Below are 26,122 nucleotides of genomic sequence, written 5' to 3'. Positions count from 1 at the left end.
CATGATCTGTCATGATTGCACTGAAAAGTGAATTAAACCTAAAGAATCAGGCTTATCCACCCTGGCCCTCCTTATTCCCATGCAGTCCTTTTCATCATCAACACAAAATGCTACCCACTGTGGTTTTTCTTCTTTTTTTTTTTTTTGGCCAACAGTTCTTTCCTTTCTCAGCAGTTCTTTCTTCTCCACACCTGTGCCCCAGTCATAATTGCTATTCCACAGTGTTTTTCTTCCCCTACATCATTTGGTTTCATGGCCTGTGAAAGAAATACATGTTCTTCCATTTTACAGCCCAGCCCCCTATCATTATTATACAAGAAATCCCTACTGCTCATCACACCTTGTTCACAACCTGGATTAGGAGTACTCCTTTCATTACACTGCAAATAACAATGTGGTGTTATTTTGCTTTCCTGAAAGCCATTAATCCATTAATCTGAGCTACTTAGCAGCATTAGAAATGGAAAAGCAGCTCAGTTCTCTTCGGAATTTGCTGCAGAGTTTGCCTTTTTAAACCTCTTGCTCCCAGGGTGCAGGAGCCTACATGGCAAGGGCGAGCACTGCACAGGCACCCTGCACTGCACACCGTGCCACTATGTCACCCAGGAAGGAGGCTGGCTGTATCACCAGGAGGCTGTTCCCACAGGTACCATTGCACCTCCATTTCGGGGAGCACCTTTTCACAGCCCCCAGCAGTATTTCGCTGCCAGCAGATGCCTGGGGTGATGTGTTCACCCAAGGCCATGACGGGACGCAGTGCACTTCAAAGCCTCTGGGATGCCCAAAAGGTCATGGTGGTAAGGAAGAAGACACATCTAAAGGGCTTGGATAGGGTGAAGGGACAGTTTGTGGGAAGAAGGAAACATCTCTGGAGGAATAAGCTCATTTTGTTCTCTTGTTCCCATAAAATTCTTCACATGGAGAAACTGCAGTGATGGCAAAACCCTGTGTGTGTTATTGGCTCAAACCACTGTCAGACACGCAGCCAACGCTCAGGGCATGACGTGCCTTTTGGAGCCTCGCGTGGTTCTCCTCCTCCCCACCATTTCTGCGAGGTGGGATTCAGCCTTGGCTGCAGATGATGCCAAGTAGCCGATGTTTCTCCTGCCTGCTGAAGATGGAGGGCAGAAGCAGACTTCCCAGGGCTGCCCTCTGAAGGTGCCCATCCACCTCCAAAACATGACCTCCTCCAAGCATTGCCCACGAGGCCGGCTGGCTCGCTGCGTCACAGCAGCTTTGGGGGCACTGCAGGCTGGAGGCAGAGGGTCACAGGTCCAGTACAGGACAAGTTAGGATATAAGCCAAGCTCTGAGATGGACTGAACATATGACGTGAAAAATCAGTCATTCATTGCTAGGTCATTGACTTTCCTCTGCCATGGACTAGCAACAGGATTTCCTTTTTTTTTTTCCTCTATCAAGTTGTCAGCTTTTTTTCTTTTCTTTTCTTTTTTTTTTTTTTCCTGAAGGAAACAGGTACAGTCCACTTGGCAGTGGTCATTAGACCCCAATGCAAAATCAGAGAGACTATTTAGAGACTACTGTTATCCCTAAAAATAACCTACACAGGACAAGGACTGACACTTATTTTTAGTGAGGATGGAGAGCCCTACATCAACCTTATTTTTTGGCTAAACTGTATTAACAGGTTTCCTAACACAGAGAGTTAGGAATATTTGGTGCCCACCAAATTCAGACTTCAAGGAAACGCCACAATGAAAACAATCACTGCTGTGACAAATGTCTGAATGGGAAAGCACCCATTTAATCACACACGCTTTCAACATCTCTGAGTCAAGAGACGTAGGACCCAACACAGGCTTATGTAACTGTGTCACGAACTTGTCTGTTCATGCCAAGCTGGCATCGAGTGTTTATTACAAAACAACCCCTCTCTGAAGGTCAGAGCAAGGGCCAGGCAAAGGTGAAGTGAGATACAAATAGTCTTGAGATAAGTCAGATGGTAACTCCTGGAAAGTCTCACGTCACCACCTGGACTGAGACGCACCCATTCGTCAACCCAGTATCAATCTGAGCATCTGGTGCTCCTAATATATACAACACCAACCTGTGCATCCAGTCAACTTCCTTTAGAAGATGACAGCTCTGTCAACAGGAAGGGAATTGCTCATTTTAAAGTCCTGAACGAAGACCTAAAGATGCCATAGTACACATCTTTGCAAAGCACGTAACCTCATGCCATGGTGCTATGATCACATACATCAAACACCATCCAAATAGCAAAACTTTCTCCACTGTCATAACCTTCTCATACCACATCCGTACCTCTAGGATGCTGGTATTTTTCTGTGCCTTTCTTGTGAGGCAACCACTATAAAATTAGTGTCTTCCCCTTGCTCGTGCCTTTCTTCCAACTACTGCAAAAAGATTTTTCATGAGCCCTGAGCTGCTCTTTGGAACCAACGGTGCTTTAGTCAAGATCTGCTCTTAGCTGTGAAACAACATTTCTCTTACAAAATGCCCAGCAAGCAAAGTTGACTTGTAAAGTCTTCATGGCCTATCGGGGCAAATAGGGCAATTCCTGCATTTGTTAGAAGCTGTTCCTGACCTACCCCAGAAGGAAGCAGGCAGCACTTCCTCTTCACAACACATACAGAAATAAAGATATTTTAAACAAAATCTTAAGTTCTGCCAAAGTTAATTCAGCTGCCAGAAAAGATCCTGTCATACAATATTCCAATAACCTTTTCACTTTTCTTTCCCTTAGCCTTTTGTAAACCAACTCTGACACCTGCGTTATGATTTACCTTTTCACTGTAACTTGGTTTTATTTATTTTGGTATAGGAGCCCAGGAGCATTACTGAAGAAGTTTTTACTTACTATTGCAACAGAGAAGCTAGCTGAAATTCTGAAAACGTATATTTTAAATAATTTGAACCTTAGTTATTTCAGCCAGATGTTTATCTATCACATTAACTATGTTTTTCAGATTAGCATACTGTGCTACCTTTGCCTTTCACTCCTCCTCTTTCATGAGTGGAGGCCAACCCCTAAATCATGATTGGACACCAAAGACTACACATTGTGAAACTCTCCTTTTTCCTGCAGACCCGGGACAGAGGGTCACACGCGTCAAGACAGAACTCAAAGCCAACTAGAGAAGAGCCAAGATGAACCTTCTTCCGTCTCTCTCTTCTGAAACCTGGGCCCTTTTGCTTATTTTTGTAGCCCTCGTGATAGCGTGAGTAAATTATTCTTTATTGGCTCTTTGCTCTTCCTGTTCTTGCTGTTGTTCATTCTCATGCAACCAGCCTGCTGAAGAGCAAACACATAGGTGTGAAAGGCTCTGGGAAATAGCAGAGGAGTCTAAAGGTTGTATGGACGAGGGATCTTACTAAGGTCTGGAATAATCCCATGGACTGTTACAATGTTTTTACTGAGTGCCAAGGCAATAATTAAATTATAATGGTGTCAAGTGTTCGTTACCACAGGCTGTATTTGTTAGCATAGGTTACTGTCTGCAGAAACAGCCTGAGGAAGGCTGTGCCTCTCTGACTGAGCAGCCATAGGATCAGCTCTTACTCCTGACCCCTTCCATAGTGCCCAGGTGAGATGCTCCATGCACAGGCACCAGCAACAGGCATGGCATGTTGCAGAAATTCAACATCCTGCGTTCCTACAGGAACATCACCCACATGTACTGCCCCCAGCCCACCCTTGCAGGGAGAGGAAAGGAAGCCCAGAGAGCAAGGTCAGCTCTGGCCCCTGGCTTTCCAGGCAAATTCCATCAGGCAGGAGTTGTACCCGGCTGCTATAGAGGCAGCCATGCCAATGAGAAATGCTTTTGTCCGCTTAGCTGCCATTCATCACTTCAGCATCGTAGGGCCAGCCAAAAAACCCCTTCTGCTGGGATGTGCAGCACCTCCACTGGAAGTCCCTGCCTACAAGGCTGGACTGGCAAACTTTGTGGTGTTGACAAGCCCTTAGGCAGAGACAGCATGTTGGTAGCCATAAACCTTAATGATTAATGTGGTGCACATGGGCACAATCCATTTATCTACCCTGGGCAATGCTCCAAACGCAGTGGTTCAGTAAGCTCTGAAACTTTTGGCCATGTTTTTTGAACCCTTTCCTATGATTTGGATCACTCAAAAATTCATTTGGGGCAGGCTCTTCCAAAAAGAAAAGCCTTATTTTTGACCCAGACCTTCCTATTTCAATAACTGTGGTGATGTAGGACTGCTGGCTACCGGTCTCCCACTCCCTCTGCAGCCACTTGTAATTTCATTGGGGCAAAAAGGACAAAGCCCAGATACCTGTGCTCTGATATCTGAACTAAAATAGGTATTTCAGTGCCATCAGCACCAGGAGGCTGCTCAAATGCCTTGTGTCTGTCTGGAGCAGTGCTGTCCCAGTTCACACATGGACAACCGTCAGGCATTTCTGGTTCATTTCCATGGTAAGAAGATCTAATGATTATTCTCTGGCTTTACACTGAATGGCCCTTCTCAGCCTGCTGAAAACCGTGTCATGTTTTAGCCATAAGAGCATTAGATTTTGTTCTCCTGGCTGTGTTTCAAGCAGATTAAGCCTCACCTATGCTTCTGTAGCATTGCTGGGCTTTGCAACCGGCTGAATTTGGCATTTCCTGGTACTCCTGCTCCTCAGCTGCCTGTGAACTTTACAAGTGAGAATCCACAAACGTTTTATACTTTGTACTGAAAGAACATTTGACAGAAAAGATTAAAAATTGACCAGCTGAGCCCTGTGAAACATTTCTGCACCCACAAACACCCTGTTCCCCGGTTTCTGCCCGCTTTTTTGGACCGTAGGATGAGGTCCATTTCTGTGCTCCAGCAGAACCTGTGCTGGGAACCCTGACCCTATTGAGGCCCCTCCAGGTTTGGAACAGTAAGCGTTCATAATCTCAAGGGAAACCCCTCTCTTTCCCCAGCTTTAAAGCAAGGTTTCTCCAAGACATGGGCTGAGCAGCCACCAGCTCGTGGCCCAAACACGATCTCTGATAACAACCCTTTGCCAAACCTTTGCAGTTTTACATCCCTTCTGCAATGAACCACTCACTTGGGAAGCTGCAGCTGCTTACCAAAACCAAATATTTTGAAGAGCTCTTTCAACACAGACAAAGAAGAGCTTCAAAGGGCTGCAGCCCAGGCCCTTGTTGAGAAACAGAAGGCCCCGAGGTAGAAGTAATAACTTTACAGCTGCCAAAAATGGGTGCTTCAGAGGAGAGAAATCTGCAAGGCTGTCAATAAAATCTGAAGAGAGCACCATCAAGACAAGACTTCCTAATGCACGACTGAGCTAACACAGGCTAAGGGGAGGGAGAACAATAAATGAAATTAAAATGCAGCTTGACAAAAGCCCTGTTTGGGACATCACTTCTGGCATGACTTTGATTTCCTTTCAATGAAAACATGTAAGCTTGGTGTTCCTTCTTCCAGCTTTCTTTTCTGCCTCTCCTTCAGTTGGCAATGAGCTCCTCTTTTGCATTTTGCTTAAGGCTTTAAGGTCCTGTTTCCACCAGAGCACCTATGCTTTTACAAGGCAACAGCTTTTACCCCGAAGCCATCTCTCTGAATGTGCATGGCAGCAGTGAGCCTTGCCGCGTTTATTTTGCGGGACAATTTTCTTTTGGGCCACTTTTTCCCACCTCCTGGCTCAGCCTCCCTCACACAGAGTCAAGGGGACATTGCTGCAGTCCCAGGGCTTCGGGAAGCTCGCAGCCCCACGGTGACACAGTGCTCAGTTGTGTTTTCTGCCCCACAGATACGGAACCTGGCCGTTTGGTTTGTTCAAGAAACTGGGTATTCCTGGGCCAAGACCTCTGCCTTTCTTTGGGACGTGCCTGGAATATCGTAAAGTAAGTCACTGAAGCCCTCCCGGCTCCAGAAATATCTGCGTTTGCTCATAGAGCTGTAGCTGAGCAGATACATGGCAATGATAGGTTATCTCCAAATGCCAAGCTCCGCTCTAACACGCAGCTTGTGCAAAGGCCAGCGCAGGATAATGGCTCAGGAACACAGACCACAGGGCCTTTCCTCTCCTGTGTCTCCAAATGAGCACTTGCAGGTGGCTGATTTACAGCTGCCCTTTGCTGGGGGCCTGGCAAGCAGCTCATCCACAGCCTCCTTCACACAAGTGTGATACAAGCACCATCCTGCAGTGCTTTCAGGGAGGGGAGCAGCAGGGGCAGCTCTGAACATCAGCTTGAAGATATTCCTCCCAACCACCTCTCCAACATCATCCCCTCCGCTGTGTCCCGAGTTCATTCTTAAATTGCTTTCCACAGGGTTTCTTGAAGTTTGACAATGAATGCTTCCAGAAATATGGGAAAGTGTGGGGGTGAGTACTTGTATAAACCACTGATCTCTTCTGAAGCTAAAACCAGAACCCATACAAAGGGGAGAAAAAAAAAATCTGTAGGAAATCTCCCTTCCCCTGCAGCCCTGATGGTGCAGCTTGCAATAGGTACAAGTGGGGGCTCACCTTAAAGCCTGTGAATTGCAGGGCTGTGCCGCTGCCACACTGTACAGAAATTGCTTTAATCTATACTATGAAAGCTGTTTCAAAGCCGACAACAAAAGGTCCTCACCCATTCCTAACAAAATCAATAGCAACACCACTGTTTAGGGGGAATGTGGAGCTGGGAAGTCAAGTTCTGGTTTCAAACAGCAGAGGAGGGTGAGCAAATTCCCAATGCTGAGCAAAGCCGCAGGTGCAGATCCTGCCCTGCTGAAGTGGGAGCTTTGGCAGCTATCATTGCTCTGCTCTGGACATCTCCTATGGCTTTTGTAGCTGCTGTTATGTCTTGGACTGCAAACATACAAATATTCTGTAATGCATCTATTGGCCCCTACAGCAACTTAAAAATTTGAGCCTGGGAAAGATATCTTTGCATGAAAGGGGAAGACATGTAAACCTGCTTAAATCTATATCTGTTCCAGGAAAACATTCAGAACTGGCAGCTTAAATTGACAAAAACAAGGATCAAGTTTTATCTCTGAGGATATTTCAGAGCTGCCAGCCCAAGTCTCCAGACACCCAATTCATGAGGCTGGAAGGGGTCGAACAAGTTTCCTTCTAATACTGTAATGTGTTTAAGTGCCTGGAAAAACACAGAGTCTAGGGAGAAAGAGAAGACACTTGCTTCGTTTAGTATCTGCTCCTTTGAGTGTCTGAGCCCAGCTCATTTCCCAGAGAATTTGGAAGGTGCTTTTTCCCCTGTATCATTTACAAAAACAGATGGGAGATGGCCTGGGAGTCCTCTTCCATCCCTTATTTCTAAATTCTTGTACTTCAGTATTTGTAGAACAACGAGGCTGGTGATGGAGAAGCATTTGACATGTTTTCTTTCCCAGGCATCAGCCTGCAGCTAAACTATCTGGGGTTGTTCATCTGTCTCCCCTTCTCCCCCCGCCAGGATTTACGACGGCAGGCAACCTGTGTTAGGTGTCATGGACCCCAAAATCATCAAATCCGTGCTGGTTAAGGAGTGTTACTCCACCTTTACCAACCGCAGGGTAAGAGCAGCAGCACTGTGATGTACAAGAGACTCCAGAAAACAAAGTACAGGAGGAAACAAGTATGCAGCAGGGTTTCCCATAGGGTCTGCGTGACCGCACTATGGGGATTACTGTAAGCGGCCACTGTATGTCACTGTTCCCCTGCCTTACAGCAGCCTGGGGACTGCACACCCAGGCTATATGCCTGCACTTCAAATTCTGCTCATCCCTCTGTCTATATACACAAAAACAGGATGAATTTGAGCCTGTGTGAGCATGCAGGAACCTGCTGGGGTCCCGCTAGTACCTGTGCCACCCTGCTGCTCCCAGCTGGCGTGCGCTGGGTGTCATGGCCAGGTGTGGGCGCATGTGCCCAGGCACTATGTGCGTTTGGTTACTTGTTCTGGATATGAAAATAGCCTCTCACATGACTTACTGCAGGAAAAAGCATTATGTATTTGCATGTATAATGTGTGCACATTCCCATTCTTGCAAGGAAGCTGCAAACTTCTGAGGTTAACACCTTGCCTTTTCCCTCCAGCACATGGAACTAGTAGGGGTGCTGAAAAACGCCGTCTCATTAGCTGAAGACGAGCAGTGGAAACGGCTGCGTACAGTGCTCTCTCCAACCTTCACCAGTGGGAAGCTAAAGGAGGTAAAACACAGAGGATCGAGTACAAGCTAAATCAGAAAGTCAGTAGACTGTTTTCAGGCTGAGATAGTCACAGGGGTCTGATTTCTGTAGTCAGAGCCTGGCAGCTGAGCTGGCCTGTTTAATTTATGCCTAATGTAAAAACAAAAAAAAAACTTAACGGAAAGATCTTATTTGTAAATATTCATGAAAACCCCTGTAGTCTTTGTAAGCGTCTTAAAGGAATTAAATGTGCTGTACTTTAGTGACCATCTTTGTTTTGTGTTACAGATGTTTCCTATAATGAAGCACTACGGGGAAATACTGGTGAAAAATGTTCAAAAAAGAGTGGAAAAGGACAATTCTATACCGGTGAAGGAGTAAGTAGCTGCTAGGAGCAGCAGGCTAAGCAACAAGCCTTGTTAGCAAGTGCTGTGGTTTGTTCATTACTGGCAGCACAGATCACTTGCTAGGCAAACCAGACCTCTGAAACAAAGAACAGGGCTGGCTGCGAGCCTGGCTGGAAATTCATAAGGGGAAATTTAAACTGGGATGTTAGAGAAACTTCCTAGAAGCAGAGACCCACAAAGAAGCCTTCTAAAGAGAATTAGATGGGAGAAAAAATGCATGAGCCCAGCCTTGTATATCCACAGACCCACGACAACTAAATTCCACAGGAAAACCCACTTTTCCCCACATTTGCTTGGGGTCTATGAACTGCCTCCTCACCCTGCAGCAAGCTGGGGATGCCCGTAGGGCCACGGGCCTCCCAGCCCCACACAGCACCATGGGACCCTCTTCTACCACCTGCCCCAACTGCTGGGGTGGGACTGGACAGGGAGGCAGTTACGTGACCCCAGGTCTGTTGTCCTTGTCCACGTCCTTTAAATGGGCTCTGGAACAAAAGCAACATGCTTCACAACCTGTTTCACCCCTGCTACAGCAGCTAAGGTGCAGAAGGAGCAGCAGCACACCAGCAGACACCATAGCCCCATAAGGAGAAGCAGCCTGAAGGACAGTTTGTACCATCACAGGGCTTCACGGGGTCAAACAAGGCTGTTTTCATGGCATGTTTGAAGCAGGGTGTGTAACCACCCTGAGAAGACAGGGCTAAGATGCTCAAGAGCCCCATGCTGTCCTTGCACTAACATGCTCATGCAGCCACATGCTGTTTAACATCCCCAGGAAGGCTGTCTGATTTCTAAACACACGCAGGCACCAGACCTTTCTAAAATTCATCCCTTTCACTCTAAGTGCCTCCCAGTTGCCATACATCCAACTTCCTTTTCAACAACCAGGCAGGAGGTCTTACTAGAATTTATATTTGAATGTGACTTAGGCATTAGGAAAAATATATTCACATCACGCAAATGTTTAATCACAGTACCTTTTCCATCTTTTCTCAGCATCTTTGGAAGCTACAGCATGGACGTAGTTACCAGCACTTCATTTGGTGTGAACATTGACTCCATGAACAACCCCAAAGACCCCTTTGTCAGAGAGATGAAGAAACTGGTCAAGTTTGACTTTTTTGATCCAGTCTTCATCGTGTCATGTAAATCACCTTTTGTTGAAAGCTTTATTCAGGTGTCAGAGTACTATTGATGTATGAGTTTAGCAAGCATATCAGACACTTGTGAATCCTATACATTGGCCAACCAACTGTTGCTTAGATAACCTCACTAGCCAGGATGGAAGTCCTAATGGCTCTTGTCTCATTGTTTCCTCACTGTTAGCTTCATACTAGAACTCTGGGAAGGAGATGAGTAAAAGCTTCATTGACTTCTGGCATCCACAGTGCAACAAACAAGAACATCCCAGCCAATATCCAAACACAGGCTGGAAAATGATCCTTGAATTGAAAAAGCGAGTTCAGGTGTGAGGCTTGAGGAGAGTGGTGCTATCTGAAATGCATTTTCTGGAAGAGTTCTGAGTGGGGATTGTAATTAGATGCAATTTCCTAGCAGCAGTGATGATGGACCTTAAATCACTTGCAGCCTTAAGTCAAGATTAGACACCTTGCTAATACACAGGGAAGGTTGCGATCTGTGTGTAGAGGAGATTCTGGTGCTACAGATTTTTATGAACCTATAAAGCAAGCTCAGGATGGAGATTTCCTATGATAAAGGCAGTGGTCTGAAGGGGACTTGAAAATGTTTGTATGAGCACAGCACAGCACTGAGTAGCTCAGCCTGAAAAAAAAATCCGAATTTGAAATATTTCTCTTCTAAGCTACCTTTCTGTTGTAGTGCTGCACAAAGCACAGAAGTAGCGTGTCCTTAGAAAACAGTGGTAAAAGGTGGCATATCCTTTGGTCATCTCTTAAAGCTAAGATTATACCCAGTTCGGTTATGCCCAGTTAACAGGAAGATGGGAGAGAGTTGTGCAAAGACAAGCAATCCCAAGGGAAAGAGAAAGAGGGGAAAAAAGCCAAAGCCTAGGCAAAAAAGAAAAGAAAACAAAGGAAATAATTTGTGATTACCATGATTACTTCCCTCAGTAACATCCATAGCTATCTTATATGACATGGAGTTTGTTTACATTATTCAATTTCATTTTCAATTTGTCTTTCAGTTGTATTTCCATTTTTTTGTCCTCTTTTGGCCAAGATGAATGTAAGCGTTTTCCCCAGTGATGCTGTAGATTTCTTCATGAGATCCGTCTCCAAAATTAAGCAGGATCGTGAAAAGGAGAGTCAAAAGGTAAGCAAGCACGAATTTGCTAGCAGTTGTGGCAGCAAATTCCCTCTTCTCAATACACACAAGTGAAATGATATCATCATTCAAAGGTGATGATATCAAAGATGAAGCCAAAGTCCAATGACTCAGTAAAACCCCAAAGTTACTAAACTGTAAACACTTGATTTTAATGCCTTTGGAGAAGTCTGATTTGACCAGTTCTGGCAGGGAAGCATGGTGGACTTTGTACATCCATGATCTGAAGTGGAGTACAGATAAAGGCTTGGCAGAATGGCTTTAAGCTTGGGCTTGCAAAATTTCTGGTAAGTCAGCAAACTAAGCCACTCATCTTCCTCAAAGATTAGTAAGAGGATAAGGGAAAGCAGAGTAAGCTGTGCAAGAGCACCAGACAGCAGTGCTGCCTTTCAGATCTGTGCCTTCCCCTCTCACTTTTCAGACACGGAAGGTGTTTCCCAACAAAACTCTCCCTCTTAGAATTTAAATTCCTTTTCTAAAATTCACTTGAGACACTGCTCTCCCACCCAATGCTTTCACAAAAAGGACAGGTTGGTTTCTGAAATAAAAAGTAGGTGTCACATTTTACAACAAGGGAGCCAATGTGCATCGTGGTGACACTTTCAGTTTAGAAGCAGTGCTTGGGCTCTGGAAGCAGTTTGTGCGAGCCCTCCCTGCAGAACCCGTCACCAAAGAAACTCTCCCGCTTTTCTCCTCAGGGCAGGGTGGATTTCCTGCAGATGATGATTGAATCCCAGAAATCAACCAGTAACGGGAACAGTGAAGTGAATCACACGTATAAAGGTAACAAGGTCCAAATACTCATCAGGGGAACAGGGGCTGTGGGAGCAAGGAGAACATAGGGAGCCATTTCGCAGAGAAAGACTCAGCAGCTCCCCGCCGACCAGCTCCAGGCAGATGTCTGTTCCCTGCTGCCAGCACCAGAATCCCCAAGGTCCCTTGGCAGGGAATCAATCATTTACACCCAGACAATTTCCTGGATCCTCTAATCAAATGACTCTTTCCACACAGATTGAGTAGCTATGCATTACCAGAAATACACCGCAGCAAACCTGCCCTAGTCCCACCCATTGCTCCTTGTTCCTTGCTGAGGCTGCCTACACCAGTTTTGCTTATCTCCCCATGTTCTCTCTCCTCACAGCCCTGACCGACATAGAGGTCCTGTCTCAAGCATTCATCTTTATTTTTGCTGGGTATGAGCCCACCAGCAACACGCTTGGTTACCTGGCTTACGAACTGGCCTTGCACCCCGACGTGCAGCAGAAACTGATAGATGAAATCGATACCATTTTACCCAACAAGGTAAGGGGATGCTGAACAATAGCAAACACCCCTCTGACCCTGCTATCCTCCTAGCTCAGTCCAGACAATGACTCTTTAGCTCCTAAGCATCATCCCAAGATCTTTCAAGAGCTCCAAGACACTCACTGACAACTCAGCCCTGTAGCAATTTTCTTTTGGCAGCTACAGCCTTACAGGCCAATCCCTGCACAAACCCATTTGCCATACCCTGCATCCACGTGCAAACTGATGTGAATTTATTCACATTCTCCATCACTCAAGGATAGAAAATTTAACCAGCTATGCAATTTCTACCTTGTGTTTTGTTCTTCAGCAAGTCAGACACAGTTGGGGCAGAAGGGGTTGGGGGCAGTCTGGTTTCAGCGGTCATTTTGGGAAAATCCCGTCCTCACACCAACATACCTGATCACCACTCTCTTGTTATCCGAAGGCTCCTCTCACATACGAAACAGTGATGCAATTGGAATATCTTGACATGACCGTGAATGAAACCCTTCGTCTCTATCCCCTCGGGGGACGGCTTGAGAGAGTCTGCAAGAAAGACGTGGAAATAAACGGGGTGATCATTCCAAAGGGAACCGTTGTTATGATCCCACCTTACATCCTGCACCGCAACCCCGAGCACTGGCCAAACCCAGAAGAGTTCAGACCAGAAAGGTACAAAATTGCAAAATACGTAGTGAAAGGGAAGAAACATCCTGCTGCTTTTTCTTCACATAGTAATTAAGTATTAATCTGATTAGCTTCCTAATGGTGTTCTTCCTATCTTTCCACAAACAATACCAAAGAGAAATTGCAGGCTCATGGGAATGTAATTTTAAGACGAAAATGAGCTTTGCAGCTAAAGCAGGGTTTCAAACAACATAATCTAATTAGGAGAATAATATTGATACTTTACAACAGCTTGTATACAGTTTTTAGGTTTGCTGGAAAAGCACGTGTAGATATTTTGTAACTCCTAGTCCATCTTTCTGTATCACCTTCATTGCCAACCCTTTCTTTCCCTCCCCCACACAAGCTTTGCTTCGAAGTATATCAGAGCTGATCTTCCAAGAGTTGCCTTCCCCTTGTTTTCAGGGAAGATACTTATCACTAGTTGGTTATTTTCATAAGCGGCCTCTACCTCTCATTCCCAAACAAGACTGAAGGCATAGGATGCTCCTACCAAAGGTGACTCCTGGTTTCCCTCTCACGAAAAGCAACAGGAAGGAAACATCAGTCATTTTGGGACAGCACATTACCTGGATTTCCACATGGTTCCTCCTAGTCTGGATGGCCAGAATTAAACTCAAACACTGGAGGGGGATCCCACCTCCTGCCCTGGACTAGGGCCCCAACACAGCACTCAATTGCTGAGACACCTTTGCATAAAAATGAGCAAGTTTCTGAAGAGCCTCAGCAAGAGATCTCTGAATAAGTAAATAGATTTTGGATTTCTTGTTGTCTTCATTTTTTTTTTCCCCCAACACATGTTATTATCCAGGTTCAGTAAGGAAAACAAAGATGCCATAGACCCATACACGTACCTGCCCTTCGGAGCTGGTCCCAGGAACTGCATTGGGATGAGGTTTGCTCTCCTGAGCCTGAAAGTTGCCATTGTTGCCCTGTTACAACATTTCACCTTCCAAACCTGCAAAGAAACTCAGGTGAGGAACTTGCATTATGTTTGGAAACTTGTACATGAGCCAGGAGCCTGGTTACCCTGGGTGCTGGCAGCAGATACTTTGCACTTTGGGGGACTGGGTCCCTCTCCTGAGCACTAAGGGAGGCCAAAGGTGGGTGACAGGGGACCTGGGAGAAGGGCCTGGGTTACTAGAGCTCCCTTCACTGCTCTGAGATTGCCTGGTCCCTTAAGAGGCTGCAATGAGCAAGTGCAGGGAAAATCTTCCTTGAGGAAGAACAGCAAAAAACCTAGAAGAGGCAGGTCTGTATTTCCACTGGAGCTCAGCAACTCCCAGAAATAGGTGTTTTTTCCAATGTATATTTTCTGAAATGCAGCTCCAGGCTGGGAGGGAGTTCGACCAGATTTGTGCTCTGAAGCAAAATTAAGAGACCATCTCAAGCCCCTAAAAAATCATCCCTATGGACCAAGTTATGCCCAAATCACGGCCAAGCTTCCTTCCTTTAATCTCTCCTTATTTCATTTGTCTGTCTTCAAGTGTGCTTTTTCCCTTTCACCATTGCAGATCCCTCTCAAGCTGAGCTCACAGGGACTCCTAGCACCAGAGAAGCCGATTATTCTGAAGTTAGTCCCTCGGACCAACGCCACACCCGCAGAGGCGTAAAACCCAGCTGCGCCTGCAGCAGCTCTCCGGTGTCTAATGAGCACTGCGCTAACGAAGGGATCGCACATAACAGGAAACCTCACACAGACACAGAAGAGCAACTCTAGTTAATTCTGGAAGCAATTACTACATATTTACCAAATAACATAGCTGTCAAAAACGTAACGCGGATCACTGGGCAGTGACAATATACAGCCCCCTTAATTTTGATTGCAGAAATCAAGAAATAAATCCAAATGAGAAGCTGATCATCCACTCACTTCTAAGGGGACTTCTCCATCTGGAGAGAAGGAATTATTGTCGCATCCAAGAGAAACTAGGTGTGATGGAAATTCAAATTGCTAGACCTTGCTGGGCAGGGACGGGTGACTTTCTTCTTGGTGTACTGATGCTTGAAATTTTGTGTTATAATTGAGCCGATTGGTGTGAGACTATATCCTAGTTACCAATCCTCTCTTGTGCCATGTGTTAATTAAACTAAAGTGTGTACAAATACTGTCATTAAAAATGTTTGAGAGCTGTTCTGTGTTGTGTATAGCAGCTGATCACTTCCTATTTAAAAAAAAGTATTCAGCCTAAGCCCTTGAAATTACCCATGTACATTGCTTTCCACTTAATTTAATGAATCTGATCCTTCATTTAATGCGATCAAGCCCTCCCATTTGTACAGTATTTTACAAACACTAACTCCCACCTCTTAGTCTGATTAAGAGGTTGCCTTGGGTTCAGCACTGTCCAGCCCTCAGCCACACCTGAGCTGCAGAGGACAGACTGCAGAGCGCGTGCTCCAGGAGGAGGGACAGGACGACTATTGCTCCTGGACACGGCTCGTAGCGGCTGCCTTGCCTCCTCCCAGAGCCTTGCATTGCCATCGTGGGAGGTCAGCCTGGTGTGAGCAGATTTAGGCCATCCCTGACCATATAGACAGGGCTTAAATATCAAAATACTGGTGGGAGGTTCTCCTGGATCTGAATTTCACATGCTGGTTAGCCCCACTATCTTGTGCTGGTCCCGAGACCTACAAACCAAGGAGGAGTTAATAAAATGTAAAAGGTCTATGGAAGATCTGCAAATGGTTCAAGTTACCCTTTAGCTTTCTTCTGGCATCCTTTGCTCCAAGGCATGTTTTCCAATCCACTTATCATGGTCTATAGTTTCCTCTCATGGCAGTGTGCTTTTCTCTTTAGTCTAGCAGACTAAACAGTGACACGATCCAAATGCTACAACCCAACGTAGCACAAATTTATTCAAGAATAAATATCCCTTTAGCTACGACAGCAATTAACAGCTTGGGAGAGGTCAGAAGGTTTGTGTAGGATCCTTGTCACTGGAAATCCTTTAACCAAATCTATCCCTTCCTCAGGAAGATAGAGTAACATTCCCCAGGCTTTAATTCAAGAGTTAGCAGCTTGTGCTGTCCCAAAAGGCAGATAAAACAATTATAGTGCTCCCTTCTGATTCATCATCTGTGAAAAATTGTTTGGGTTTTGCTATGTACACAGAAAGGCACGGTTGGAAGTGCTGCCAATAACCCCCCTGCTCGGTTTAAACTGTTGCTCATCTCTTAACAGGGGTTAACAACCCCCAGTGAAAGAGCTGGACCTGCCGTAACACTGCAGCGGCCGGCTCTGATGGGAGAGAACAACGCCCCTGCACGGACAGACTAGTTAAAAAATGCATTTTTAAAATACAGAAAAACAGTCGTAGTTTAAGTTCCAGACTCAAGGAAGGGAACGGAAAGGAGAAACCATCACAAAAGTAGTAAGTCGCTTACAGACCAAACAGCCTCTTCAAAGTATAGGAAAGCCTATAGGTATCTCGTGAACAAAGTAAAGCTCCCATGCACAGTGCTCAGAGCAAGATAGGGTTAACGCAGCCGTACCCCGATGCAGGCACTCCCTGCCCAGCACATGGCATCTCCGGGAATGAAGTCATTAGTGTAACCGTACAGATCATTCTTCCAAATGTGAAAAATGTGACTAATTCTCCAGCTTCAGCCAATTATGACCTGCCAGGACTATCATAACAGCCCATAAATAATGTGTAACAAAATCATGGTAATGAGCCTTCGAGAAGAAAATTAGATCCTCTGTGTCTTAACTCCATAAAATTACTTTGCCTATATGGGCTGCCTCCATCATTCCCAGCACTTCTCCTTGCCTCACTGCCCGTCATCACTTGTGGCCATGTGTCTACTTGTCCTGGTAGCTGTGCAGTATTCAGGTTGGTTTTCTCCATTTTGGCTGTTTCCTCTGAAGAAAACCAGAGGCACCACTGTTGGAGCTAAAAATCCCAGTGCACTCTACTTTGAGTGTTTTCACTGACAAATGAAAGAAGTATTTATCCAGATCTCACTGACCTTCTCAGCACATCATTGGCAGCCGTGGGACATGGTGTTGTCCCAAGAAATCAGTGTCTTTCTGTCAGAGGGAAGAGCTTTCTAACACCATAAAACATAGAAGTTATTTTGGAGACGCTTCTGTTTCCTTCCCATCCCTAAATCCTCCCAGATTCCAAATAAGAAGGAAAATGAGAAAAGAACGAAAGAGCAATGCAGCAGCATATTAAACAATAAGATTCTCTTATGTTTTCAGGCATGCCTCATTGTTGCCAAAGGGCTAACCTTTATTGTTGTGCAAGAGTAAGGGGATGGCACCCTGAAAAATCACGAAGCATTAACTCATCGCTCAGGAAGACTTCCTGAAGCATGCAGAAATATATTCCCCAGCCTACTGAAAGATCTGCTGGGAACTCTCCAAAGCAGATGCATACCCCATGACGTGAGAACTGTTCTTGCATCATTTCTGAGCAAAGATAAAAATATAAGTGGGGAAATTTGTTTCCTCTTAGTTAGCTACGACAGAGTAACCACCAATGTTACAGTAACTTGCCTAAATGATGTAAGATTTCCAGTTGGTTGCAGTGATCAAATGGATTTTATGAAAAAACAAGTTTCCTGATGCTTACAGCAGAGAAATATTTCGTGTGCCTCACCCAAGCAGTTATTAGGTGTTTCAAAATCAGGCGGAGCCCTGACAGACAGAAAAATGGCCTATTACCAACCTAAGTGTCCCTAAAGCAATGAAGTCTTTTGCAACTCCATCTTGCCTTTAAAGTGAAAAATGAAACATTTTCAGACATATTTCACCCAAAAGGAGGAATAGGCAGTGTTGGTCCTTTTTCTTTCCCCTCTGCTTACGATTCCATAGATTCTCTATTGATACCCTACCACCGGACGCCTACGTGCAAGAAGGTGCACAAAGAAAGAAGCTGGCAAACAGAACATGCTTGTCACAGCCCTTCCTTCCTCCATCTCCCTATTAGAAATAACAAACCAGTGCAGGGAATTACCGGGGCATGACAGATAGCTTGGAAATGTGGAAAACCTGTAGCTGGATTTATGCTCTGACATAACCTTTATCTGTTGTAATGGAGAATTAGGCATATTGAATTCCTCACCATACAGATACAGAATTTTGAAAACCCTTACTATTGCACAAATGTTGACAGCATATTTTATTTACTGCATCATTAAAGGTTAAAGAGACTCATTCTCCAGAGGATTCATTTTTTCAGTGCTTAATATCAATTAAAGCTAATTTCAGCTCTACCCTAATGATTAACATAAAATATGGAAAAAGCTCTAACTGAGCATTTCTGTTCATTACTTCCATTCTCCTGTACTGCTGGGGCACTGAAGCAGCTTTACATCACCCGTGACACACTTTTACCCCCAGAGTTCTTGGATACTGAACAGATGATATTGCAAAGATGCACAAAATAGCTTTGATTTTATTGATCAAAGTTTCCATTTAACCAGTTCATAGCTGTTGATCAGGAAATATCATAGGCTTTCCTACATAGCTTCTGCAAGTATCTAGGTTCAAGTCTGTTACACAGCCTACAGCCTCCATATTGCATGTATGTGTATACTGATATATTTGTGCAGTCAGAAGCTCGCAAATGGAGTGTTAAAGATGGTATAACCGTCCAAGGGAAAAATGAAAAACCCTCACCTGCCACTCACAAACTAAAGCCAATCCAGCTGGATGCATTTATCCATCTTTGCTTGGCAGAACGCTAGTTCTATCAACACACCAGGGAGTGCCAAGAAAAATAAGTTATAGCCCATCCCCTAGACTGTAGCTGGGTTGCACAAAGCCCTGTTTAGACAACACAGGTGCCAGACTCCACCATCCTAGGGCTGTCCAGCTGTTTGTGCTCTGCAATCAAAGGTAATAGGACTGGAAGACACTTTTGGAAAATAGATCACACGGACCAACCTCCAGCACAGAGAGCAGGGTCTTGCACTAACTTGCCCCAAGCTTATCTAACCTTTTCAGAACTTGTCTGCTTGGATCCTAATTTTAAAGTATTTATTGTTAACAGACACTAATCTGGGATCGATCTGCATCCAAAGGTCACAGCAAAAGCCAGAGGGAAGGTGAGCAGCGATACAGATGCTCCAAAGAAGGTCAGCTGCTGCCACTCAGGCTGCTCTCTGGTGGTAACCACACATCAGTCAGCCACCAGTAGCCTTAGCAACATCCATGGAAGTGAGCAGATGTCTGATGCTCCCAGTAATTATAAGAGACTTCAGTGGAAATCAGCAGGATATAAAAGTGGGGGGGTGTACATTTGCAGATGCCCCCTGCCAGGAAATGAAGTGCCTTGCCCAGGCTGGCTCTTGTTTTAGTGTGTCCCATCACATCCAGCTCTGGCCCAGGACTCCACACTGAGCTGCAAGCATCTTCCCAGGCAGGTCACCGAGCCCCCACACTGCTGGTCTCCATCATTTCAAGATTGCAGGTGGCTTTCTGCTTCCCCCTCCACCTCTTGAATCCTCATGTTTAGCTTTCAATCACCAGGATTCATTTGGCTGGGAGTAAGCGAAACAGCTCTCTTAAGTGGAAGAGCTACCTAATAAAGTTTTAATGGAAGATATTATTTCTGTTCTTTACATTCCATTAAAAGCCAGTCAGGAAATGAAAGCCCAGGAGGGTTAGCCATGCTGGAAACACTCAGCAAGAGGCTGTTCTTCAGGGACTTCAGTCTAAATGTTGCCCTGAGAAACAGAATGCGCCACAAACACAGACAGCTTGTGCTAGTACTGACTTAGCAAGCACGTGCGTATTTATACAGACACGTGTCTGTATGTGTGTGAGCATATAGAAACACCTACATGCACACTCCAGATAATAGCAGGAGCCCAAAGGAAAAACCTCCATGCAGCCAGCGAGAAGGGCAGAGGGCATTTATTTGGCCTTTGAAGAGGTTCTCCAAAGCCAGGTTTGATATCCGCCTGGGGAAGGTACGAGCACAGCCCCCGGCATGGTCAAAGCACGAGGCAACGCAGGGCTGGGGGGGGGGGGGGGGGGGTCTGCCTGGGGAAGCAGCAGGTTGTCTGTGCCTGGCTGCCCTGGGGCTCGCAGGCAGCTCGGTGCATCTGTGGCCAAAATCTGTCCTGGGAGAGAAACTTCCTGGAGACTCAAAAATCTGGGAAGTTGCCTGAGGATCTTGGTATTAGGAGAGCATCTGCTGCTCCTGTCACAAGCAGGAGGAGAGCTGCGGCAGCCACAAGGTTGGGGTGAGGAGCTCAGTGCCTGAACCATGGCATAGCCTAGTTTCTGCTTCCCTCTGTCCTTACCTATACACCAAGGTATACAACTGCTTCTCACCAGCAACATTTAAACACCAAAAATACTGCTTATATTTTGTTTTAAATTGAAGCAGTCAATCTGGGCTCCTCACTAACCCACAGCCTGAATTAAAAACAACAACAAAAAAACAACTTTTAACCCCCACTTCCTACCTGTCATTTTCTTGCTGCACTAAAATTCTGTGCAACAACAGCAGGAGCAGTTACAGGAATCTGTTTTCTGGAGGAATAGCAGAACTGAACGGTTCTCAGCCTCCCCGGGGAGGGGAGCTGACATTCAGGCACGTATCAGGGAAGACAGCTGAAAGAGGCCAAAAGAGCACTATACATTTCTGAAATATTAAACTGAGTTTAAAAAGTCTACCTTTCAGGTTTGGGCTGGCTGAGGGGCACCTTCTGTGTCAGACAGAAATCTGCAGTGATGCCAACAGCGTCCGACAAGGAGCCATCAGAGGGAAGCAGCCTGACCCACTGCTGTGCTAACCCAGGGCTAAGGACAAGAACAATAAAACATTAAAATGCACGGTCATAAAACCCCAGCGCACAGCAACTCCTGGCACTGCTTTGGTTCATTACAAAGCCACGTTGGCTTTGTGCTGGTTTTCCTGCCTCCTCTCTGCTGGCTGGCAGCAGCTCCAGAGAAGATCTTTGGCACTTTGCTGAAAGTTTCAGATATTGGTTTCCTTTGGAGCACCTGCTCCTTTGTGAGATGATAGAAGCTACCTCCAGGCTCCCTCCCTGGATGTATGCTGCAGCAGCACAGCTTATTATTTGCTACATTTACTTAAATTCCCCCCAAATGCTTGGATTTTAACCTTTCTTGCCCCTGCTTGTCCCTGTATTTGCTCCCAGGTAGACTTGGAGACCCAGCAGCCAGCCCTGCTGGGGTGTTCAGGCCCCCAGGGTACAATCCCCTTCTCAAATCCACCCTTGAAGCCACAAGCAGGGGAAATAAACCCATCAATCAGCCTCACCTTTCCTCACATTCATAGCTGGAAGAGCAACGCAGGAAAGATCAGGCCACCCGTGCACAGCTGCACGTGCCTACGTCCCAGGGCAGCAATCTCCAGGCAGGGAAAGCTCCCAGGTCCTGGGCTGCTTCTGACAAATAGCTGCTGAAATTGTTGTCTATTTGAGTATTTGTCTTCCATTCGTAATTTCATTTGAAAATCATTTTTGCAGGGTTTGCTGGACTTCAACCAAAATTGCTTTCAGAAATATGGGAAATCTGAGGGCGACTTTTTCCCAGGAACTCTTTATCAGTGCAGCCTCTAAAGCACAGCCACCTCGATCGGAGGGTGCAGGAAGGATCCATCAGAAGCAGCAATCCTAAAAGCATATCACATACTTGTTAACCTGTCCTGCCAGGTGAGAGCACTGGCTAGTTTGTATCTGACTGCTTCTGCTGGAAATTGATAATAAAAAAATGCTTGTTTTTGAGATAAGTGGGAACTGAAAGAGTTCGTAACCCAGGCAGTTTCTCAGTTAAAGTTTTGTGGAAGAGGACGTGCACAGGCATCTCTGAGCCAAAACACAGGGGAGGACAGCAAGGCAGGGAGCAGCAGCAGAGCTGGCTGGGAAGGATCTGCAGCTTCAATTCCGCTGCAAGCAATAGGTGGGCTTTTTGAATGAGGAGAAAATTCATTAACTTGATGTCAAAGATTGCATAGAATTTAACTAAATCCTTAAGTAAAAGATGCAAAGCATTTCTTAGGACTCCTGGATCTTTCCTTGAAGATTTGCAAAGAAATGTGAAGGAACTGCTCCACTTTTAGTGCCATGCTGTGAGATTAGATGCCATCCCGCTATACATTCTTTTTTATAGCCCACTTCTATTTTTATTCCTGTTACACTGTGGAAGTGTTTGCTAATAATGTATGATAGGATGCTTTGTCATGAAAAAGCCTTGTATCATTTATCTGTTTCTGAAAAGAAATTCTCAGTACAAATCTAATAAGGAAAAAAAATCCTATTCTAACTCCTGTTGGAGGAAAGGGATTGATTTATGGAGAGAGATGAAAAGCACTAAGTATGTATTGCTTGGCAAAATGAGGAATTGTAGAGAACTGTCTTTATGCATTTGAAGGGTGTAAACATCAAAGAGGCAGAAGAGCTATTTAGAGCATTAGGAGGAGGCACATCGAGGAGACAAGAGTTGAAATTAAATGAACATCGTTAACTTAAAAATCATACTTCTGCCTGTGAATCTATTTCCTGATATTACTACTTGTAGCACTCTGATGAGTAAAAATGAAGCGTATATGAAAAATAGTTTAGATATTTTTTCCTATCTGATCAAACAAACCTTCCTGGAAAGTTTATAAAGCCCAGGCCCTGGAGCTATTCCTGAGAACTTGGGAGAAAAGCTTCCTTTAAATTCCCCCCACTTCTCCTGCCAGCGGTGGTTGTTGATCAGAATAATGGGCTGTTCCCCCCCTGTGCTTTCTGACTGCAGGCAGCCCGCTTCGGTTATCTGGGACATGACTCACTGACACTGTGTGGGTGTAAGAGCTTTTACCCCAGCAGAGGGGCAAGTTTGCCATCACTAATAACCCATCTGGAGAAACAATAGCATCCTTGTTCACACCCCCCAGGAAACCCACATGTGGTCCTGCAGGATGCCCAAACTCCTCTGCCTGGGACTCCACTAATTGCCCATGGTCCTGAAATAAAGCATCAGGCAGAGGAACAGCTCCATGGGAAACAAGCATCTTTGCTCTCAGATGAGGCTTTTGACTGCACTTCAAAAGGCTGCTGAATGCCACACGTGTGGGGATCTGAAGGACAAAGTTCTGCTCCCATTAAGCCAGGCTGTGCGAGCTGCCTGCGCCCATCTGCGGGAGCGGGGCTGGGTCCTCTGCCCACACACCAGCGAGGCAGGGGTCTGCACATGCATATGGATGTGCTTGGATAATTGGAAGTGTACAGCTGGGGGCTGGCATCCAAAAAACAGCATTTGGCTACGTGCCTCCCTTCCAATTGCTAGCAGCAGCCTGCAGTACCCAGAGCCACCCCTCTCCATGCCTTCACTCCTCGAGCAGCTGAGCAGCATTCGTGGTGGCAGGTGAAGAGAGCAGGGCTCGCTGCTCTTGCCTCTCCAGGGAAATCCTCAAATCCCTCCAGAATTATACATGCCTTCTTTTTGTCTTTCATCCCCAGACTTTTAGTCTAAGGGGGATACTGGACTCTGTTCTCACATTAGCAGTGAAAAAGAGGCACAGAAGGGGCTTTCTGGGCTCCCTCACCACCTTCCCCACTGGGGAAAAAAGGCAAAACCCAGGGGACCAGATGCAACTAAATTGCCAAGTCAGAGCACAGAGGGCATGCAGGCTGAGACTTTTCTAACAGACTGATTTCTCCAGTCAGAAACCAATCATTAAGCATACTATTTCACGTGTGTGAAAAAGAAAAGTGTTAGAATAGCAAACATCTGATAATAGGCAAGATTCAGAAGTAAATGTGTGTTATCTGAACAATAAAAGTGTATGCATGTATAATAAATATGATGTCTGCCAATGACAAACTCTGATTTATATTCCTGGTGTTTCCAGCCCTAGAGCGTCACAAGAACATTGTAATGAAAAACGTTCAGAAGTAAATAGGAAAGGATGAACCTGCTTGTACAAGCAGGGAATTACGCTGCTTGCTGTGCCCCTGCCTACAGGCACTGGGGCCCTGCACTTGTTCATGGCCAAAAACATCAGATCCTACAGGAACTGGGTTTCTGACACAGTCACAGCTCTATGCAAATACTGGGTTGAATTCATGCAATGCAGCAGGCCGAGGAAACGCCATACAAACTGCAGGCTGGCAGCTGCAGGGCCAGGGGGGCCTGTTGGACAGCAGGGGCAGGGCCGTCCCCATTTGGTTTGCACCATCCTGAGCACACATCTTGTTCAACCTCTGCAGCCCCTGCAGCAAACTCACTCTTTTGCAGTGCAAAGAGGAGAACATGAGTCACCAAACCCCCAATTTAAATCTGAAACGAGAGCCTTACTGTGGTAGCAGTAGGTAGAAAGCCCCCCTTCTTCAGATGGATCTTCAGGGTCCAAGGCCAAGCAGTATAGCTATGCCTGAGCTAGAGACCTGCACTCCTCCAGCACAACTCAAAGAGGAACAAGGGCATCAAGCTGAGCTTAAATGGGCCCCAGGGCCCTGGGTGTGGGTGCAAGACCCAGGTGAGGCTGGTCAGGGCTGTTAACACCAGTCAGTGCCTTGAGGCCTGGTCAGGCTCACGCTTTGCACCAGGCTCTGAAAATTTCCCTCTTCCAGCCTCAGCTGGAGAAAATCTTTGTTAAGCCTTGACAGTTTAGGGCCTGTCTAGATGGGTTCGAGTGTCAATAAGTTTGGTGCCTGGGTTTTAAAGCTGAAGTTTATAAAGGCCCATTACAGGGCATAAATACTGAATCTGTGTGATCCGTTCTACCTTTAGTCACCAGGTGTTTGGATCTGACAGCCTGGGTACGGCACTAGTAATTCAGAATGAGCCCTGAGACTGTGAGCAGCCCCAGAAACCCAGCTGTCAGAGTAGGAAGCAACTAGTTAATTTGGAAATTATTTTGTCCTTTTTCCCCTTAGCCGCAAGAGGAAAAAATATTTTTTAAAGTAACACTTCTGCTTTCAGGTGACTGGGATGGACTTTTGATGCTCAAGTTCTGTGATCATCCATCCCCTCTTGCTGCTTGCATCTAGCTTCAGAAGAGAGCAGCTTCAGCAGTTAGCAGAGAGGAATCAGTACAAGATCAGATCGGGTCTGTAATAGGTGGCAGGCAGGAAAGGCTGGAACAGAGCAGCATTTTGGCAGCTGCTCCAGCAGTGTGGGACACGAGAGACTGAGGAAAATTCAAGATGGTCAAACAACACTTTGTCTTTTCACCTCCCCTCAACATGAATGTGACATTTTCACTGCAGGCTTTCATAAACTGCAGCAATAAGTGGAGCAGAAAGGCAGTAACCCACACAAGGGCCAGTGTGGAGCTCCATTGCCTGCAGTGGAGTCGAAGAAATCAGCCTGCCACGCGTTTCCCGATGCCATAGGCTGCTACAGAAGATGCACCGTGCCAGGGTATCCGGCCTGAGAGAAGAGTCCATTTATTTCAGGACTGAATTTGGCCTGGGGCCTGTGCTATTCTGAATAAAGTTGGAAATCAGTGACCTGTGGAAAACACTTGTTCAGCACCTGGTTCAGTTAAGAGCCCAATCTGCAAACAGTAAAGTCTGGATGCTCTACCAACCAGAACGAGTCCTAAAGCTCTCAGAGTTTACTGTTTAAGTTTGATTTTCCCATCTCTTAATGAAACAGACTTCTGTTCTGGGGGCATTGTGTCCATTTCACAATGCATTTTGTTGTCTTCAAGATGTACGTCCCCTCCTTGATCCTTCCTTTGGAAGGTTGAATGAAGAAAGGAAAGGAAAGGAAAGGAAAGGAAAGGAAAGGAAAGGAAAGGAAAGGAAAGGAAAGGAAAGGAAAGGAAAGGAAAGGAAAGGAAAGGAAAGGAAAGGAAAGGAAAGGAAAGGAAAGGAAAGGAAAGGAAAGGAAAGGAAAGGAAAGGAAAGGAAAGGAAAGGAAAGGAAAGGAAAGGAAAGGAAAGGAAAGGAAAGGAAAGGAAAGGAAAGGAAAGGAAAGGAAAGGAAAGGAAAGGAAAGGAAAGGAAAGGAAAGGAAAGGAAAGGAAAGGAAAGGAAAGGAAAGGAAAGGGCACATATGACACCTTCTGGGATACATCAATCAGAGCAGAGCAGCAAAAGATAACAGGCTGCATAAACTCTTCTTAGGAGCCACCTACTATTTATCTAAATTGCATTTCTCAGCACTGTTGAGAAGCACTCCTCCTTCTTATAAAGGAGGGATGAAAGCAGGAGTGCTGCGATGTCTCTGCCCCTCATCCCTTCTCACACCTCCCACCCACATGGGAACTGCTCTGTGCTCCAGCAGCTGCCTGATCACTAACCCCTGTAACACAAATCAGACTAGACTAGATTTACTGGTTTGGCAAAATTCTGGCTGCTGCTTTGGCAGTGATGGGCAAACCTGAGATCCAGACACAC

At 45.7% G+C, this 26,122-nt stretch overlaps 1 protein-coding gene and 1 long non-coding RNA gene across 6 annotated transcripts in view; one reads left to right on the top strand and one right to left on the bottom strand.

Annotated features, from left to right (window-relative positions):
* LOC308178357 overlaps positions 1–24,219 on the bottom strand; it is a 38,535-nt gene extending 14,316 nt beyond the window's left edge. For 3 of the 5 annotated variants that reach the window (XR_013939687.1, XR_013939688.1, XR_013939689.1), the window contains exons 1-3: positions 24,073–24,219; positions 13,658–13,761; positions 12,534–12,662 (exon numbers count right to left, since the gene is read on the bottom strand). This is a non-coding gene — a long non-coding RNA (uncharacterized lncRNA). Of the gene's footprint in view, positions 1–7,457; positions 8,131–11,510; positions 11,649–12,533; positions 12,663–13,657; positions 13,762–24,072 lie in introns of those variants that run through there. The other 2 variants (XR_013939690.1, XR_013939691.1) reach the window with 2 other exon arrangements.
* LOC308178356 (cytochrome P450 3A9-like) lies at positions 3,046–14,938 on the top strand. Its single transcript, XM_080556904.1, has 13 exons — positions 3,046–3,202; positions 5,749–5,842; positions 6,272–6,324; positions 7,403–7,502; positions 8,026–8,139; positions 8,407–8,495; positions 9,522–9,670; positions 10,690–10,817; positions 11,528–11,612; positions 11,971–12,131; positions 12,562–12,788; positions 13,615–13,777; positions 14,318–14,938. The coding sequence occupies exons 1-13, from the start codon at positions 3,132–3,134 to the stop codon at positions 14,414–14,416; spliced, it is 1,533 nt and encodes a 510-aa protein (XP_080413030.1). The 5' UTR covers positions 3,046–3,131; the 3' UTR covers positions 14,417–14,938.
* Positions 24,220–26,122: the final 1,903 nt, after the last annotated feature.

Source organism: Anser brachyrhynchus (genome assembly GCF_964034855.1).
Source record: "Anser brachyrhynchus genome assembly, chromosome: 15".
Lineage (NCBI taxonomy): Eukaryota > Metazoa > Chordata > Aves > Anseriformes > Anatidae > Anser > Anser brachyrhynchus.
The sequence above is the reverse complement of the archived record's forward strand: the minus strand, read 5'-3'. Positions and strand labels throughout refer to the sequence as shown.